A 19815-nucleotide genomic window follows, 5' to 3' on the forward strand; every position below is an offset into this window, starting at 1 on the left:
TTTTTGTCTTAGATAGCTTTAGATTTATAGAAATGTGACACAGTACAGATAGTTCCTATATACTCCACATAAAGTTTCTCCTATTATACTAATATGATAAACAATTACATTTTTAGAAAGTTGAAACACAGGACAACTGTTCTTTAGTATTAGAGGTCAGTGTAGTGTTTCCTTTGAGAGGTGACATGAGAGAGTCTTCTGAGAGACAAGAGAGTCTATCTTCCTTGATCTGTAATGGTGGTTTCAGGTCAATTCGCTTTGTGAAAATTTATAAAATTATACATTTATAATTTATATACTTTCTATCTACAATATGTCAATTAAAAACTCAAACAAATGCACTGTATAATATGCAGCACTCCGTTTGAATTTGGAACATTGTCTTGTCCTCAAGTGCAATAATATTTCTACAGCCACATATTTAAATATGCACAGTAAATGGGATATGTAAAGTCTCTAAATAGACTAGGATCACATCAGATCATGTTTTGTCACAAAATGAATTGGTTCCGGTCAGATTTATAAATAAATACATTAAGAAAACTTTATTTTTTATACTTTTAAAACTTTACTTTTTATACTATTTACATTTCTGAAATTAGATTACAGATTGTGGACTTGTATTATATTTTTAGTGGGAAGATTCAATATCATCAAGGTTATAAATAGTCCCAAATTAATGTATAATTTCAATACAAATTCATTCAAATCCTGAAATCTTTTGAATTACAGAATATCATACAGAGATACTAAAATTAACGGGGAAGAATAAAGGTAAAAATAGGAAAGAAATATTTTAATTCTAGTAAGAAGGGGGCAAGAAGAACAGTAACAGTGATGTTGGACCCCCCATGTTAAGGCTCTCCATAAAGCTACAGCAGTTCAAGCATTGGGGTGTTAGTTAAGGGCAGGACAGGCAGACAAATACGGTGCAACAGAGAAGCTAGAAACAAGATCAAAATATGTATCAGAGCTTGACAGATTGTTGGGGTGGCCTTCCAAATCATTGGGGAAATTAAGGTGCGTCCAATGGTACACTGACATTGAGTTACCATTTGGGATCATTTTTGATGTATGGAGATTATTTACACTATTTTTTAGGAAGAATAGAAGTAGAAAGGGATTGGAGTTAAGGCTTTAACCAAATCTGCAATTATTCTTTACACATTTAAAAAATTTCTCTATGCAAACACACACATATATTTATGAAATGTTTCCTAATTATCCAATGTAAACATCACATTGGAGACATCAAAGTCCAATATAACAATCAAGCTTAATCTGAAATAATATTTGAAAACAAATTCCATGTGAAGATTCCTTTCGAAATCATACACAGCAACACAGCGCCTTTAACAGAAGACATAACTGCACTTAGGTCCCTCCAGCCCCCGCTATCTGAAAGTTCGCTTTATGCCGCTTTGCTTTTACGAAAGACCTACATTAGTACCTGTTTTCGCTAAAGGAAAGAAATTTAAGGAAGATTTTCGCTTTCACGAAAAAAGGTCAAAAGCGAAAATAGCGTCGTGTTTGTTTTGCAGTAAGCCTAGAGAGGCAGCGCACCCCAAGCGGGGAGAGAGGCGCTGCCAAGCGCCTTCCCCGGGAACTACACTCAGCATCAAGCTGCCATAGTTTCGAACAGTGTCTGTGAGCATCTGTGCTTCATCTAGATTTATTTTGGGAGGTTATTTTCAGTGTCTGGGAACGTTCACAAAATTGTTCCATATAAATTAATGGTAATTGCTTCTTTGCTTTGCCATTTCAGCTTACGAGGATTTCACAGGTTCACTCTACTTTTGGACAGCGAGGGAAACCTGTAACTTATTATTTGTAGCAGGCTGAAGTATATTTAACTCTGGACTACCCATTACTTTTGTAAGTGATGTAGGAATCATGAACTCTTTATTTCAAAGCATGAAAAGTAGTAGCATATATCCTTAGATTCATTATCAAACTATTAATTTCATTTTATTTAATTGAATAAGTGATTTTCACATTCACTATAGTAAAATGTAAATGAAAATTTAACTACTAAAATATTTGCTCTCTTCTATATTTCCTTAAAAAATTCTTATTAGATCAGTGACCTGAAATTTTTACTTTAAGAAAAATATTAAAGAGAAAGCATACTTTAAAAATAAATTCCCATGTTTCAATAAATTTTATCTTCCACCAATGTTGACAAACCATATATATGTCATCACTACCTTGACTCTGGAATTTATATACTATAAATTCAAGGGATGAACTTGAGTCCAAATATGTAAGAAAAAATAAGTTCAACAAACATTAATTTTTACAGGTTTCTAGGCTTTTTGTTTAGTAAGTATGGTTAGTTTAAAGGTGACAAATATTGCCATAGTATCATTGGGAGTAATTTTTTGTCCACTTAGTGGTGTTCTGACTGGTTCAGAACCAGAATGCATAACAAGCAGTAACAACTTCTACATTAGGGTTCCAAACCAGGGTAATTAATGTATCCCTCTAATGTATTATATCTTATCTATTCAAATTTCAAGTAAAATTAGTTTTAAGTCACAAATATTCATTCACATCATACAGGAACTGCTAAGAAAGAAGTGCCATGTTAGAAGGGAATTACGTTTTTTTTTTAATTTCCCAAATGAGGAGTTTCAGGCCCAGAAAGGTTAAGCAAATGGTTCAAGGTCACACACCTAATTAAGTAAAACAACCATCAAGTTCCCCTCTTCCATCAAATATTGTTTCCAGTCCTTCCTGCTATTTCTCATGGGGTCTCTCCAGTTCCCTTTGCTAATATTTCACTTAGATTTAATTGATTTATTCTAGTGTGAAGTGTTACAAAATAAGGTAATGCTTAAGTGATAAATAAATGGCATAGAATATTTCATATTGCATTTACCTAAAAATAAAACTTTGAATAAATAGGGAAATCATAGGAAAAAATAGATATTGTAGAAAGATTATTTTGGGGGAGAGGAGCCATTGATGCAGATCTCATTACACTCCCTTCCCCCTCAACGGCAAAGAAGGGCAATTTGTGATTAAATGTGCCACCTGGAGGCCTCAGAAAGCATTGGCAGAAAAAAAGGAAGAAAGAAAAACCCTTCCTAGAAGTAATAGAAAATTTCAAGAACCCAGGGGAGCCATCTTTTTAATATATGTGACCTTTTTCACCGAGGAAGGTCACCGTGTAATATGCCACTTACTCCCTAAAATGCCATCTCCCATCTGCCAGAGGAGGCGTGAGAACACAGCCACAGCTGCATCGGGGGTTGATGAGACGGCTGGGGCACTAGGGTGAGTAGAGCCGGTTCCAGTCCAGGCCCAGCTGCTGGTGGGAAGCGGCAAGCATGCTGGCCAATTAGAGTCCCATTCCCAACAATCTGCTGACTTTAGGGGCTTCATCGCTCTTTACATCTTTTTATCTTTTACCTGAGCTGGGTAAAAATAAATTAAATTGAATTACCGGAAAGGTATTCGGGGTAATGGTGGTTGTCTGGTAAGCTATATGATTCGTAATAGCACAAAAGGAAACTCTGAGACTGATCTGCTATAATTGCTAACCTTGAATGAGGAAAGATTGGCAGAAAGATGGGTCTGGCTTTTCCAGGAGGAGCTTCGTAAGCAAAATATCTTCACCATTAAGTCTACTGGGCACCGTTAAAACAGTTAGTGTACAGAACAAGCTCTTTGGGATTTGTTTTATATTTTTTAATGTCTCTATGTTTCACTTCATTCTTACCCATGGAGTAATTAATTTTCAGTATATAGCCTACATCATCAAGGTAACAGGAATCATAGTTTCCAGGGAAATTTGGGCAAAACATCTTATTTGTTAGCTTGAAGGAAAAGCTGCCCAAACTTAGATTCTTCAGTTTCATTTTGTTTAGTTGTGTAATTGGTTTTGATCATTTATTTGTTTTGTTTTGGGTTTTGGTTTTTTTTTTTTTTTTTTTGGTGAGGAAGATTGGCCCTGAGCTATCATCTATTGCTAATCTTCCTCTTTTTACTTGAGGAAGATTTTTCACTGAGGTAACATCTGTGTCAATCTTCCTCTATTTTATCTGGGATGCCGCCACAGCATGGCTCAACTAGTGGTGCTACGTCCACACCTGGGATCTGAACCTGCGAACCCAGGGCCACCAAAGTGGAACACATGAACTTACCCATTACGCCACCAGGCTGGCCCTGGTTTTGATCAATTTTAACACTGTGAGGAGCCTTGGCACTTTCCTTGACCAGCTCCAATGAAAGTGCTTTTGATTCATTTAACCTGATTTATTTATTTACTTATTTAATCTGAGTTATTAACTTTTTTAGAATTTGAATGTAAGTACATAGATGTCATCTCAAACTCCTTATAGGGAAAACCAAAACAAAGCGAAGTCCTGGCAGGAATGTTCCACCCTTAGCGGCAGTCATTGACACACGGGAAACTCGTTCTTGGCAGAACAAAGACTGGGCCTACAGGGTGTTCCATCCCACTACGTTCCCTCCATCCTGCTGTCTTTCTCCAACCCTTTTTTCTAAGTGAGTGAACAATAAGCCTATGACCTAAGCAGAGGTGCAACTGGAGAAGAGATGTCAGTCTCTTTTAGCAGGTCCTCTAACTTTTAGGAGCGATTATGTTGGTGCTTCCTTCTCTTGTCTTGGCAAGGAGGAGTGCAAGCATCTCTCTACCCTTCTTCATGGTAAGGAGAAGGAAAAGCATCCCACCTTGGCTTCAAGAACACAGGTTCCTGCCACCCTCCCCCCTCAAATTCCCAGCCTCTGACGTTATAGACTGGGAAGGGATTGGGGATCGGGGAGCAGTGAGGGTAGGAGGCAGCAAAGCCGTTTTGATTGTCCATTGTCTGGGGCTCTCTTTACCATGTGGAGTCCCTTTTACACCTTAGTACCTACAACTCCTCTACACAGATCTTTCCATTTTGCTTTTTTCTCCATCTAGTAAGTCTTCCATTTCCTTCCGCCCCACCTCTTCCAGACCTACTCAGGTCTTCACAGACAATCCCAGAGTACGGTGATCTCAGTGGCCTCTGCTTTGCTCTGCAACCTATCATTCAGGAGAGAAGTTTACGGGCCTTAAAATTTAGCTGTTTTAGCTCACCAACCAAACTGCAAGGTAGCTGAACAGAAACCATATTGTGTCCTTTTTAATCCTTACTGTGCTTAGCCACAAATTTTGCGGGTGACAGATGCTCATTAAATATTTAATCTTGATGATGTTGGTAATGACATCCCATAAGCAGTCACTGGTGACCAGAGAGTCCATTATAATGAGTACATCAAACTGCAATTCCAGAAGCCAGGATATTACTTCCAAATTTATTTGTGCCATAGTGTGACTTCCAGTAAGACACTGGACAAAATCTTGCCACAGCAGATAAGAGTATGGATTCTGGAATCAGATTATAAGATCCAAATTCTGGCCATACCACTTCTTGGCCCTGGGCTCTTGGGGAGTTGCTTAGCCTTTCTGTGCTTCAATTTCGTCATCTTTCAAATTCTACCTTATAGAATTGTTAATAGGATTCAATGAGCTATGACATGGAAAGCACTTGGCATGGTTCCTGGCATACTGTGTACATCCAATAAATATTACCTTTTTTTTTCAATGTCTGGAAAGAAGGTCAGAGAAAAATTTCAGTTCTTTTAGATTACATTTTGGCCCTGCTTAGATTTATCCTGCTTCTCACCATGACCTACAAACCCTCTTGATGGGACGTCTGTCCACGTCCCCAAGCACAGTTCATACCTCTCTCCCGTCACTCATTTCCCCCAGCCGTGTACTCACACACACGCCCAGTGCGATCTTGTTGCTTGCAAGGGCTATTTCCTCTGCCTGGAATGTGCTCCCCAAGTACTTTTCTTGGCTGATTTCTTCTCATCATTTGTGTCCCAGCTTAAATATCACCTCCACTGAGACATCTTGCCTGATTATTCTCTAGAAATTATTCTGTACATTGCCAGTAATTCTATCCCATTACTGTGCCTTATTTCTTTTTGGGCACTTAATTATTCTCTGAAACCATCTTACTAATTTCTTCATGTGTTTATTTTCTGTCTTCCTCCCATTCAGTGTAAGCTTTATTACTGCAGCAACTTGGTCAGTCTTATTTAAGACTGAAGGGGGTCACAGCATAGTGGCTGGCACTTAGTAGGCACTCAATATTTGTAGAATGACACCACTGGAGCCCTGGCCTTGGGAATACAGCTGGGCTTACAAAAAGTAGAAGAGTTAGTTCTTGGTTAGGGGGATAGAAAAATAAAAAGGAAATTTCAGATCACTGTGATCAATTCCATGACAGTGGCCAGCACAGGACACTGCGGCACCATTTATAAGTAATGCCCAGCTCTTTATTAGTGCTTCTTGGCTTCCTGAGGGAGGGAGCGCTCATATGAGAGCTGAATGATAAGTAAGAATTACCTAGGTTGGTGAGGGAAAGCAGGGTGTTTGGGGAGCAGAAGGAGTCTGAGATAGAAGGATGAACAAAGGCCTAGGGCAGAAGTGATAATGGCACTTTTGTGGCTCAGTAGTAATTAATATGGTTCCAACCAGAGAATGAGGGAATGAAGAGCACAATCAGAAGAAATTAGTGAGTTTAAATGCCTCATTTATTTAAATTCATATGAAATATGTTTGGAACCCATCAATTGAGTAATAAAAAAGAAGCCTATTTCTTGAGAGCCTACTCTGTGCAAGGAAATGTAAAAGGTTTTCCCTCTCCTGCCGTTCTGGAGAGATATTGATTGAATGGAGAGAAAAGCAGGACATAATAAATTAAACGGTGTAGCCAGTCCTTCTGAGGCACAGGATGGTAATGGCTCCAGGGTAAAGGGTTCAGACTGCTTTGTACAGAAGACATTTGAAGTCTCCAAGGTCTTGTGCTTTTCATTCGAAAAGCTCTCATATGCTGGGGGGAGAGGTTGCCATGGCAGCCAGTAGTTGCTATGAAGGGAAAAAAGAGAAGGTTAATGCTAAATATTTTGCTAACAGCAATATCTGGCTTCTTCTTTGAAATTTTCTCCTAAGGACTTTACTTTTAAAATGTCCCATTAAAATTATAAATCAATAAACTTAGGCAGTATATGAAATATGCATGCAGGAATACCTATGTATAAATATGCATATATGTATGTGCATGCCTAAGGATATCGTCATATATTTGCACTAATAAATAAATGTGTGTATTTGATGTATATTAAATGAATGGCTCTCCCTAACCATAGAGAATTAGTTATTATAAAAAGCTAAGTGTTCTAAGTGGCCCAAAATTTTACTCTCTAAGCACCAAAAAATATGCCAATGGTTAATTTATTACATTAATAAATTTATATTAGGTAAAACTAGAAAGAAGGAATTCATGTATTATACTTGTAACACATGCAACAATTATAGTTAAGCAATAAGTTGTGTAACTATAATTTTTGGATCCCCTGCAGAATCCAAGACCATGAGGGCAAGGAAGATGGCATTCCCAACACCACCTCAGTGTTTTACACATAACTATGTCCAATAAACATCTTTCCTGTCTCTTCTTTGAATGGGTGGGTGAATAAATGGACAGAAAGGTGACCAAGGAGGAATCAACTAATTACTACAGCCAAAACTCTCCATGAATTAACTAGAGAGCTCAGAAGCTAGAATCTCACTTGAATTGCTGAGGGTTTTAAATCCTTTCCATTAAAATTCATTTCAAGTGACACAAATGGTCTATGACATAGACTCTCTGTGTAGAATAAGTGCTCTCCAGAATCTCTAAGCAGAAAAAAAGAGAGCAGGATCATGATGCTTGCTTGAATGGAGTCTGGGAAGCACAGTGGCAGATGACTGTGATGAGGTCGGAAGGAAAACCAGAGATATCAGGTTTCCTCTAAGCTTGTGGTCAACTTGAGTATCCTTTTGGATTATATTTGAAAAGGTATGCCATGAAAAGAAGGATGAACCTGAAAAAAACAAATTTGATTTAGGTTCTAATTCTGGGATCTACAGAAGGCAGAAATAAACCAATGTCCCTTATTCTCTGGTCCTACACACAGGAGCTGGGCATTTTTTGAAAAATGTATAAGCATGTGCTTATTGGCACCACTGTAACTTTAGTTTTCAATTTTAGCAGAGCCATCCATGCACTTGTCAATCATTTTACTTATTATTAGCCAGTGCCCTTTTCTATTCTTCATTTGGTTCTTCAGAATCTTCACTTCTCTTCTCAGGTCTTTGACCCTCTCCTCATGTTCGGCAGATGCTCTTGCCCTCTTCCTTCACCTCAATGAGGAAATAAAAGCATCCAAGGAGAATGCCTTTAACATCTGGGACTAGCACCCAGAAGCTCATCTGTGTCATTGGATGTCTTATCTTACTCTCCTCAGTCTCTGTGACCTCCATCTGGGCTTTGAGTCTTCTTTAATATCCACTTCAGTCCTGCACCATTGGTTGGCCCCCTCTGTCTCATGTTTTCAGACTTCATTCTTAAAAGTCCATTTTTTCCCCAGAAAAATATGCAAGCCACCTATTTTAACAGTCCAATTCTAGTTACTTTCTTCTATCTGTCCTTTCATTAAAATACAGATATACCATCAAACGCAGATTATTCGGGAAAATATTTGTACACGGTTAAAAAGAGGAAGAATGGGGCTGAAGCAAGAAAGCAATTGAGAGAAGGATGCACAGTTTCAAAAGAAAATATGTCACAGATTTATGTGCTAATTTCTCTTAACCACTTCTGATTAGCACATCAACCTTCACAATCTGTATTCTGACCCCCTCCTCACCCATCCTCCTAAAATGGTTTTTGAAATGGTTTGCTTCCAAACCCCATAGTTGCTTCCAATGATCTTTCACCATCTACATTTGATAAACTGACTACTCCCTTCTTTAAACTGTTCTCCTTTGACTTGGTGACCCCCTTCTTTTCTGATTTTTTTTAGCCTTTTTATGATTACTCTTTCAGAATATCCTGTCCGAATGTCCTGAAAAATCCTGCTACTCACTCACTCCTTTCATAATTATGTGTCCATGGATTCTGTCTTTGACTTTATTTCTACCCTCATTTGATGTTTCCTCCTTGCATGTTTTATTCAAATCCATAGCTTTAGCAATCATTAGAGTGCTCATGAGTCCCAAATTAATGTCTTCACACCTCATCTTTCAGTTTAAGTCCAGAATCACATGTATAGTTCTCTGGTGAGAAGTTCCTCTGGAATGGCTCATAAGCACTACAAAATTAAGGTGACTAAATTAATTACTTTTCTTCCCAAAATGTTCCTTCTTGGTTGATGACACCAATAGTCCCAGTAATCCAGCTGAGAATTGTTGAAGTCCTTCTAGATTCCTCTTCTATATCCTTAAATTGAATTGCTAATTAAGTCATTTCATTTCTATCCCTTTATTACCAAATGCTGTTATCTTCCCTCTCCATTTACATGACTATCGCCTTAACTCAGGCTCTTGTTAATTTATCCCCTAAATGATTTTCTACCTTCAGATATGAGCCCCTCAAATCTATCCTTCATACTCTAGACAGAGGGAGGTTTCTGGAACATAAAGGCAAATATTTAACTCTCCAATGTAAGTTATTTCTGTCATTCCCCCATCATCAATAGCACATAATAAGTGCTAAAAAAAAATAGTGATATTATTCCTACAGTTATTACTACAAGATAAGGTGAGATGCACCTCTTACTATGGATAAGTAAGTCTGCCTCTCAAACCTCCATTTCCTTCTCCTTAAGATAAAAATAATAATATCTCCTTCAGAAGGTTTTTATACAGATTACAGTAGATTATGTAGCAATATGGTCAAGAACCTTCTAGCACAGTGAGTGTACTTAATAAATCTGTACATAGTAATAATTACTAATGGAAGAGTCTGGGCCCTTAAAAGAATAAATGTCGTCAATTGGGTTAACAGAATTAAAAAGGTGTGGGATATCCTCAAAACAAAAGAATTCAGGATTGCAATGACCTTTAGGGTAATCTCCAAGCCACCAAGTCATTGCATATGTCGCCTCCACAGCATCTCTCTCATTGACTGATTTCTGCAGACACACACATTCATATTCTTCTGTAAAATGACTGTTTCTGCTAAAGGTTCTCATTTAGTCAGAAGGAAATTTGATTCTACAAATGAAATTGTCCCTAGGCATACTAAACTCCAAATTCTTTGCTGTATAAATGAAATAAACTACAACAGTGTGGGAGTACCTACATTTCAAAGAGAGTATAGTTCTTCAATTTTGGAGTTGGCACTAAAACACAGGACTCTCTTTTTACCACTGTATCTGCCGCTTCGTATAGAACACAAAGAGACGGTGCATGGAACAAGTAGAACACCTGGGAAGGAGAGGTTCTGAGAAGAGACTTCCTGAGGCAATCCAGTGGGTGTGGAGGTGGGGAAGATGGAAATTAGAGGTGGCTGCCATTTCCCCCTATTTAGTCAGAGAACAGCTGAGGACTCTGGACATCTTGATCTGGGGCTTTAACTTTATTAAAATTCAAATTTATACTTTTAAAATTTATATTCTTTTTTATTTATTTATTTATATTTATTTAGTTTTTTATTTATTTTATTTTTTTTGGTGAGGAAGATTGGCCCTGATCTAACATCTGTTGCCAATCTTCCCCTTTTTGCTTGAGGAAGATTGTCACTGAGCTAAGTTCTGTGCTAGTCTTCCTCTATTTTGTATGTGGGATGTTGCCACAGCATGGCTTGATGAACGATGCACAGGTCCACACCTGGGACCTGAACTCGCAAATGCTGTGTTGCTGAAGTGGAGAGTGCGAACTTAACCACTACACCACTGGGCTGGCCCCCAAAATTTATATTCTTTAAATTTATTTTGTAATAGAATGTATATCTGCAAGTTCCCAACCCTTTGGGTTTGGAAGATATTATGTGTAGATTCAAGTGACTGCACAGATGACAGCTTTAAACTCGTACAGAAAACCCCTCTGTGGCCTTAGAAACTCCTTCCATTTGTTGCTTCCCAAGCCCAGTTGCCTGATCCCTCCCCAGGTGGACAAAATTACTGCCTCTCATGGCTGGGCACACAGCATGCTGGCGCAAGGAAGGCAATCCTGACAAGTCTGTTAAGAAGCAGCAGCCTGAGACTGCATCTCTAAGTCGGTGACACCTGTTTTCTCTTCCAGATTCTGGTCATGTCAGAGCACATGGCAAACAACACTATCGCTGCAATGACTTGTCAGCTCACTGACATTATCTGTGCTCCATCCTCCGCAGAAGCAGCTGAGAACATAGTCTGCGTTAGTCAAAACATCAGGTCTCACTAAGATACAATGGGGGAAAGTATCCTTTTTAAGAGGAGGGTTTCCGAAATCAGATGTCCTGAGTTCTAATCCCATCTCATCCACTTACTAGTTGAGTGTCCTTAATTGACTTACTCAGCTTCTCTAATACTCAATGTCCTTATCTTAAAATGGGGTTAGTAAGAGATATAAAGAAGGTAAACAAAAAGCCTCGTGCTTATTACATATTACATGTACTATAATTTGGACTTTTTTGTTTGTTCATTAATACATGTGACTGGCTTCTCTCCCTCAGAAACCATGCAGTCCTGATGAGTGAGAAGGTTGATTCTCGTCTTTACAACCACCACCAGAGTGGGCTAGGGGACTTTCTCTCATCAGAGTTATTCTGATACAGTTGACTCCATTACCATTACTATCCTCGGGTGCCGGAATCCTCCTTTGGGCATATTTTATTGTTATGTTTAATCAATGCAGGGTAGAGTCCTTTTTCTTCCTTGGTCCCTTGAAAGCCATGGTCCTATTTCAGTTCCCATTTTCACTCACCTTTCTCCTGTGGAGCCTTTTAAATTTCTTGTTTCCCTCCATTATCCTATTTTATTCCCTTACCTTTTCTTGCCATCCTTTTTATATATCCTTCTCATCCTTCTTTCTATCTTCACCAGCCAACATTCTACTACTCTTAGGCTTTTCTAACACAATTCCCAGACTCTGCTTCATGAGGTGTTTCTCAATCCCCAAAGACTGAGTATGATTTCTCTCTCTTTTTAAATCCCTAAGCATTAGGTTTTTATCACTCAGCTTTTATTACAATTAATACTTTTCTGCTCTGTACCTAGGGGAGGTTTCATGGGCACACGAGCAGTGTTCCTTTCACCTTTGTGTCTCTTTCACCTAGAATAATCACCAAATTGACTTGAAAACCTGACTCCTGTTATTTCCTAAAGCTCACTAACAGCTAACTAATGGTCTATACACTTATCCCCTACTCCTAATTAATGCAACATTTGCCTTAGGGGTTCAGTTTTTCTTAGTTTATTCTCCTCTCATAATATGTGACTATCAAAGCAACCTAAATTTGCTCTCGAGATCAGATCTGAGTCTTTTGCAGTGGTATCTAATTCAGCAAAATTCTCAATTTCCTTAGCCAATTGTGCTTTGTCTAAGTGCAAGCAATGTGAGTAGAGAGACAGACCATGGAACCAGAGATGTTAGAGACATTAGTGTTGTAAGGATATTGAACACCCTTACTTCTAAAATATTTCTGTGAGATGGTGCGTACAGACCTTTTTATGGACACTTCCAGTGACGATTTTAGTCTCACATAAGAGAATTCCAGGTCAACAATGTCTAGCTCTCACTGGGTGAAAGTTAATAATATTAAGAAGAATATGTTCTCTCTAGATTATCTAACTATTTTCCTTATTCTGGCCTTATACAGACATTCAGAATAATCCGCTGCCTTTCCTTCCATATGACAACTCTTTTAATATTGGAAAACACAGATGATGTCTTCCTCTCATGGCTTTACCACCGATTGTATTCAGAAGATGGTGCTGTCTTGTTTTCAGAAGACAGTCTTCATCCTGCAGAATCTTAAACTGAAAAAAACAACTCAGAGAGAAGAAAAATGAGTAGATGGCTGCATTCTGTTTCGTTCTTCCAGAGTAATGGTTGACCAAAAAAAAAACCAGGTATCTCTAAAACAGTTAAATAGCAGCAACGACAATCAAACTTTGGTTGTAAGATCATTGCTTTTCTAACCACAGAGAATGCATAGCTGCTAACCAAACCAGCTATTAAAGATTTTTTAACTATGCGTGTTACTCCATCTGCTAGGATAACGGCTGATAGTTGGGCCACTGCATTTTAATTTCTTTGTTAAATAAACAAGCAAAAATAGACGAGGCTGAAATATATCATTTTCAGTGTTATTATGAGCACTCTCCACTTCCTAGCAAATAGCTTCCTTTGATGACTTACTCCATGTACATTTTCACTAGCATGTAACTTCTTATGGACATTTGCAATGTTTTTGTTCTTCTCCAATTAACCAACACACTGTATTTGCACACACTAGATCCTCAAGACATATTTACCAACCTAGAATAGTCCGTGTGAACATCAGCAGGATGAGCCCCATAATATTTCTGCTTTTTGTGTATCTAAGGTGAGCAACCCTAGATTGTCAGAGAAAGAGGAAGGTGATCTGGATCAAATGAATCATGCTCCAGGGAAGAGAAAACCAATGAAACTTAGAAATGATGTTTACACATGAGTTCCATTTTAAAGGAGATGAGCTCAGCTGTTCTCTGCAAAGCAACATAATGACCTCATGGATTTAGACACCAGTGTTCTTATCTGTAAATTCAAGGGAGAGGATTAGAAGATATCTAAAGTTTCTTCTGCCCCCATTTTTCAATGATTTAAAAAACTCGTTATTTTTACCTTTCTCTCTCCATGCCTGCCCACCCTCTCTTTTTGAATCTCTTTTTTTTGTGTCCTTTTTCCAGGAGTATTATCCTACATTCACTCATTGCCAACTACCCCATCCTCCATACTCTACACCCCAGCCATTTAAAACTACTTACGCTTTCCTGAATATATCATTCCCTCTGCCCAGATACATTTGCCGGGAATGCACCATGTTCCTTAAAGGTTTAACCTCCAATGTCTTTGAAGTGAAGCATTATCTTCCCCCCGAGCTGGTACATCTTCCCAGGTACATTATAGGCTAAATGCTCTTTTCCCTCATAAATAGCACTTCTTGTGGGTAGAAACTATCTTGTTTGTTTTGCATTTTCAGAACTTAACTATCACAGGAATCTGATAAATATCTGTTGAATGAATTGGATTCACAAATAAAGTCACAGCATCACAGGACACTTATGTTATCCTCTCATCTGCAGACTTGTGTAAGAGATTGCTATGGGAAGATTTTCTACCGACCTTCTTATTTCGCTAAGTATGTACCATCTCTGAGGAAACTATGAAGTATTAGCATAAATAATTAAAACAAAAGCTCACTTACTAAACTAATTTGTGATGCAGCCTTATTTAGTTTATAGTGTTTACTTGCTGGCTGATCTGAAAAATTTGAGAGTCCATTTATCTAGCTATCTTGAAAAGTCATTATTGCCTTAATATTTAGGGGCACTCAATCTACCCTTCATCAGCAAGCTTCCCTGAATCTATATTTTCTTCTCAATGGGGGCTTGGAATATCCATTAATTTTGCCATTAGTTTCTGGATCTTATGTTTGGAATGCATAATGAATGCATTTGCAAATTAGTGGGGTGAATATTTTGCAATTATGAAAGCAATTAATACTTTGTGTGAGAAGAAAAAAATCTTTCAAGAACCAGGCATTCAATAACAAGAAATGTATGCCTGTGCCTAAGTTGTAACTGTATGTAAAGAGAATCATTACAGAAGAGTAATGCAAATGACCCCATTCATGGACAATTTAAGTGTAATCAACTTTAACTTGGAAAATCTCTCTCGGACCAGTTGACACACAGCCTGTCCTCATGAAAAAGGAAATATTTACTGTCTCCATAGGTGTTTTACAGCATTAAAATTCTGTTTGTGGCTTTTGTAGACATCCCCTGGAAAATTACAAGTGAGATTAAAAGGAACTCCGACAGCCTGGGGAGGAATTGATAGATGACCTGCCATATTTAAGACAGCCGGCTCTCTGCTAAGGTCAGCCCTCACATACAGAGAGGACAAAAGCAAAACACAGGGTCTAGCGAGAGCAGGGAGGCTGAAAGAACAAAGCACGTCAACCTCAGTGATCTCCAGCCCTGGCCTAAGGGGAAAGACTATTCTTTTATGTATATATACACTTAAATGTTTACTTGTATATGTATTATTTATAGAGGCATTTATTTTATATATATATAGTTTTTGTATGATATACTGTATAATGCGTGTATATATATACAGCTACATGAGGTTGAAAAAAAATGCAGCCCTTATTCCATGTCCTTGACATATCCTCACAGGAGGTTTCTGCAGCTCATCCTTGCTAATCTAATTGAGTTTGTATATGTACCCTTCTGGATGAGTTTGTCAGAATGATGCTGGGGTCAGCCCAAGGTAGATTTTGGTGGGGAGTTACCATTAACAAAATCATCTAAATCAGGATGGCAGGCCCAAGTGCTCGTTTTAAGGCAGCCTAGCAATAAATTGCCCTCTGGGTGCCCGAGCCTGCCAACTACCAGTCATTAGAAGTTCAAGGTTTCCATGGATACCTCATCCTGGATACAGGTGAAATGATAACTCTTCAGAAGCTCTTTGCACAAACACGATGGTTTGGAGTTCAGTGCAGTTTAGCCTAATTAGTTGCCAGAGGGAAGCAGGTTTCTATGAATGGCTTCTAAAGCCCACTTTAATTATAGGACAAAAAAGGATGAGGAACTAAAATTGTGGAAGGCAGTAGAGTGAAAATTTAAAACTCAGATCTGATTTTATTGCTGTTCTAATATTATTGACTGATTCCCTGTTGCCTAAAACAGAAATTCCCAGACCTCTGTTTTTCATGGACAAGATATTTTTTTAGAGAATGGGGTGGGGTTCTGTAGGCATTTCAATGATAGACATCTACTATTTTTGCCTGCCCAGAAGACCTTCTCCCCTTTTTTGAAATAGCATCCCAATTTCCCTTGGGACAGTTGTTCGAGCTAGTAGACATGGAGTTCTCTAAGAACTGAATGCGTTCTGTCTAATACAGGTATCGTTTCTATTTCAGCAAACATTATACAATGATGTAAAGCGTTACTGAGACTCTTTTCTGGTCCCCTGGGGTTACCAACAACTATAGGAATTACTGTGGAAAAAGCTCAAAATTGGAAACAAAGAAGATAAATTTAAAAATACCAAGTTCAATGGGATCCTGATTCCTGGCATTAGATATGCATATTTTGCATCAAATTTCTAGGGCTAGCTAGGTATTGTTTGCTTTCAGAGATCTTTTAAATAGGCTAAAAAGCAAAAAGAAAACTGTTTTCTTGGCACACCAGAAATTGGTGAGTAGGACACTATCTATTCCTTTCCCTCCCATCTCACATGACTTAGAGGGCCACTCAAACTGTGATTGCTTATAAAATATGATTGTACCTGTAAGAATGATACCTCATTTCCTAGCTAGAGATTGAATGTCTTCTAAAATGCAGGATATGCCGCCATGCCCAGAGCCACTGGGCAACAGGAAAAGAACCTTTGGGAAAGGGCAGAATGACATAGTGAGTTGGTGAACTCCAATACTGATTCCCACAAATACAAGGCAGTCATTGCTGAATTCCTAGGCTTTCTTGTGGCTTAGGCCAGGTTTGGGAACTAACTGAAGTTCCAGGTTGGCCACTCAGAGACAGTCCTAGAGAGCCAAGGATTGGTGTCCGGGAGATACACAGAGACCATTGGATGAGAAAAGGAAGAAAGTGCAACTGCCCCATGGGATCTCCAATGTTCAAATTCTTTCAGCCCACCCAGGCACTGAAAGACAAGCTGATATAGCACAGATGGGTCAAGGCGTTGTCAATGCCAAAGACTAGCTTGTGGGGTGGTCACTAGTATGCACAACCAGTAGAGAAGTTACAATGACCCAGAAGCAGAGCTTTCTATCCAGATAGAAGCAGATGCCAATTCCTTTTCCATATCTACCTTTCTTACTACCCACATATATTCATGCATCTTCTGCAATGAGAGATGGTTGACAGAACAAGGAGGGAGAGGGGGAGAGGAAGGCAAATTAGTATTCTCCACCCTTGGCATGAGTATCATTCTACATCTGGGAGACCTCAGCCCAGCTCTTGAAGATGGGACTCTGAACCAAACAACGACAAACAATAACACCTAGATTTGGTTAAATGTTTACCTGAAATAGGATAGCCTTAAGCTGGAACTGATTAAATAGCTGAAGGACAGGATTGATATTATTTGGAAAGGATGGAGATATTGTTCATTGGCAATATTAAATTTCCTACTTTCCCCTGTCAGTTCACTATGGGTAGGGACTTCAAAAAGCAAAAAGACTACAGTTATGTCTCTGGATTTAGACTGCTCAATGCAATCTTCCCATCCAAGTACAGACACTAAAAGAATAAGGAAGGAAGGAAGGGAGAAAACAAGGAGGGACTCAATCCATATTACCAGCAGTTCATTAAGAAAGTTCATTTTCAAAGCAAAGTATCAAATGAGGAGGAAATAACATATCAAAACAAAAGATGGCATTTCATATAGGGTAAATGTGAAAAATCACCATGATACCTTTTTTTTACTTCATGGCAGAATGGTGCAAATTTCATCAAGGACTGGCATTGGGACACAGAGCACAGACTTGCGTGGAACCTCTATGATCTCTGCCTATTTACTTTTTACAAACATTTCCCATTTTGCCTCTGGTATCTTGGCTCAAACCATACCAAATAACAGATTTTCTTGAATGCGCTTTGCTAGCCTTCCTTCCGTTATTCTGTACTTGCTCTTCCCTTAGCTGGAATTATCTTTCCTTTCTTGTCGGCCTTAACAACCAATAATCATATATTAAGACAGAGATGAAACATTGGTTTCATTGGGATGTCATTCCTGACCCCTCTAAGATAAGTTAAAAGTTTTCTTTTATGTACCTGTACATTCTTCTATGATGGCATTTATCACGTTTCTTTCCATATTTGTTTTCTTATTGATTAACTTAAAATTAAGCTCCCTTGAAGGAAGGGGAGAAGCTTAGTGTAATGGTTATAAGCATGAATTCTTATGCTTAAGAATTCAAAATGAAATCTTATAAACATGAATGTAAATTCCTGTTCAAATCCTAACTCAGTAGTTACTAGTTACATGGCATTAGGCAAATTATTTTACCTCTCTGAGCCTTAGCTGACCTGTTATTCATTTTTTCCCAGAATTCAGTATAATGTTTACCATATAGTATATACATTTAACAAATATTTGATTATTAAAACTGAGTGAATTGAGTTGAATAAATACCTTGACAGTGTTAAGACAAGCTTAACCTTGGATATTTGTTACAAATAATAATTTATAAAATGTTCATATTTCTGTTCCAAATGGAATTACATTATATCTGGTAGAACCTAGCCTAAATAATAGAATTTGGTGTTTATTGATGGGTAGCAGTGTGATTCAGGGCATATTCCCTCCCTCAAATCTGGGCTTTATTGTAGTGAAGAGAATTGCATTGACCTTTCAAGTGAGGCATGAATTAGAAATATTGACACATTTCCCTTTGCAACCTTTTTTATGACTGTCAGTCTGTGTATGACTTGTTGACATGGCATTTATCTTTGGTCCAAAGAAATATAAAATAGCTAAAAGAGGGTCACTGCATAGTGATGGCAGAAGAAACTCCATGGAGGTTAGTCAAAGAATTAGAGCCAGAAAGGATCTTGGAAGTTATCCAATTACAGGACTGGAGACCTTCAGAAATTAAGAGACTCTCTCTAGGCCATGCAGCAAATTAATGATAGAGCTGACATGAGCCCCAACTCTTCTGACACCACGTTCAATGCTTAACAACACTGGCATGACAGTGCTTCCTCTTGCTTCAGAATTGCTCCTTGGAAGTCAATTTCTTTGGATGTAGCAAATGCCTGGCACTGGCAGAAACCTCCTCACTGTCCTTGAAGGCAGAATCTTTTGACTCTGTTTCTTTTTTGCAAAACTAGCATCTTCCTCCTGAATTTACTTCCTTCCTTTCCATACATAAATGTCTTGCTTAACCTTATGAAGAACTCTCTCAACAATACCCTCAACTCTCCAACTTTTTATTCTTCAATACAAAAAGCTTACAAACTTCTAGCCCTTCTTTAAGTATTCAAATCCTGCCAGATAAAATTGTTCAAACCCCCAGGCTGATGCTTCCGCAAATCTCAGCTGGATCCTCAGTCCTTTGCAACTGTTCTTTCGCTTTTCTGTGGCCATCACCCCTGTAACTGCTCCCCATCACCCATCACCCTGTAACTGCTTTAAAACTTTACACATTCCTCCTGTGCCATAGCCAGCTCCTTCCAACAGCTAACACAGCAGATGGCCTGTCCCTCTACTTCACAGAGAAAAGAAAGCCTATTGGGCAAAAGCTTTCACTATTATCTATCATCAAATTTGTCTGAGTTTGGACTCCATGATTTCCTTTCTAGATCTATTTATAAGAGGGGGAACTGCACTTTCTTTGAAGGCCAATTCTTCCACTTGATCTACGGATTTTATTCTTTCTTATGTCTTCAGGAAATTATTTTTTCTCCCATTCCCCCTTACTCTCAACTTTTTCTTCTCTATCGCCTTCTTTCCTCCACCAAATAAGTGTGACACTATATATTCTATGTTTGAAATTTTTTTTCTGGATAACCTTTTGTTCCCTCTGGTCACCATCTAGTTTCTTTCCTTTTTCCCATCAATTTGATTTGTTCAAAGAATAGTCCATACTCATATACCATAAATAACTTAACTTGCTAAAATTTGTCATCTGCCTCACCTCTCCGCTGAAGCTGTTTTGACAAAAGTAAATAGCTACTCAGAAATAAATGTAAAGGCATCTTATGTACATG

The 19815-nt window shown here is 38.3% G+C and overlaps 1 protein-coding gene across 2 annotated transcripts in view; it reads right to left on the reverse strand.

Annotated features, from left to right (window-relative positions):
- Nucleotides 1-19815, reverse strand: part of RIT2 (Ras like without CAAX 2) — a 346858-nt gene that overhangs the window by 12874 nt on the left and 314169 nt on the right. The window contains exon 5 of one of the 2 annotated variants that reach the window (XM_070627578.1): nt 6578-6931. The exons of the other annotated variant lie outside the window; for it this stretch is intronic. Within the exon in view, the coding sequence (XP_070483679.1) occupies nt 6890-6931 (42 nt within the window). The 3' untranslated portion in view covers nt 6578-6889. Of the gene's footprint in view, nt 1-6577; nt 6932-19815 lie in introns of those variants that run through there. 2 annotated transcript variants of the gene reach the window in all.

This window comes from Equus przewalskii, chromosome 7 (assembly GCF_037783145.1).
Source record: "Equus przewalskii isolate Varuska chromosome 7, EquPr2, whole genome shotgun sequence".
In the NCBI taxonomy this organism is placed as follows: domain Eukaryota; kingdom Metazoa; phylum Chordata; class Mammalia; order Perissodactyla; family Equidae; genus Equus; species Equus przewalskii.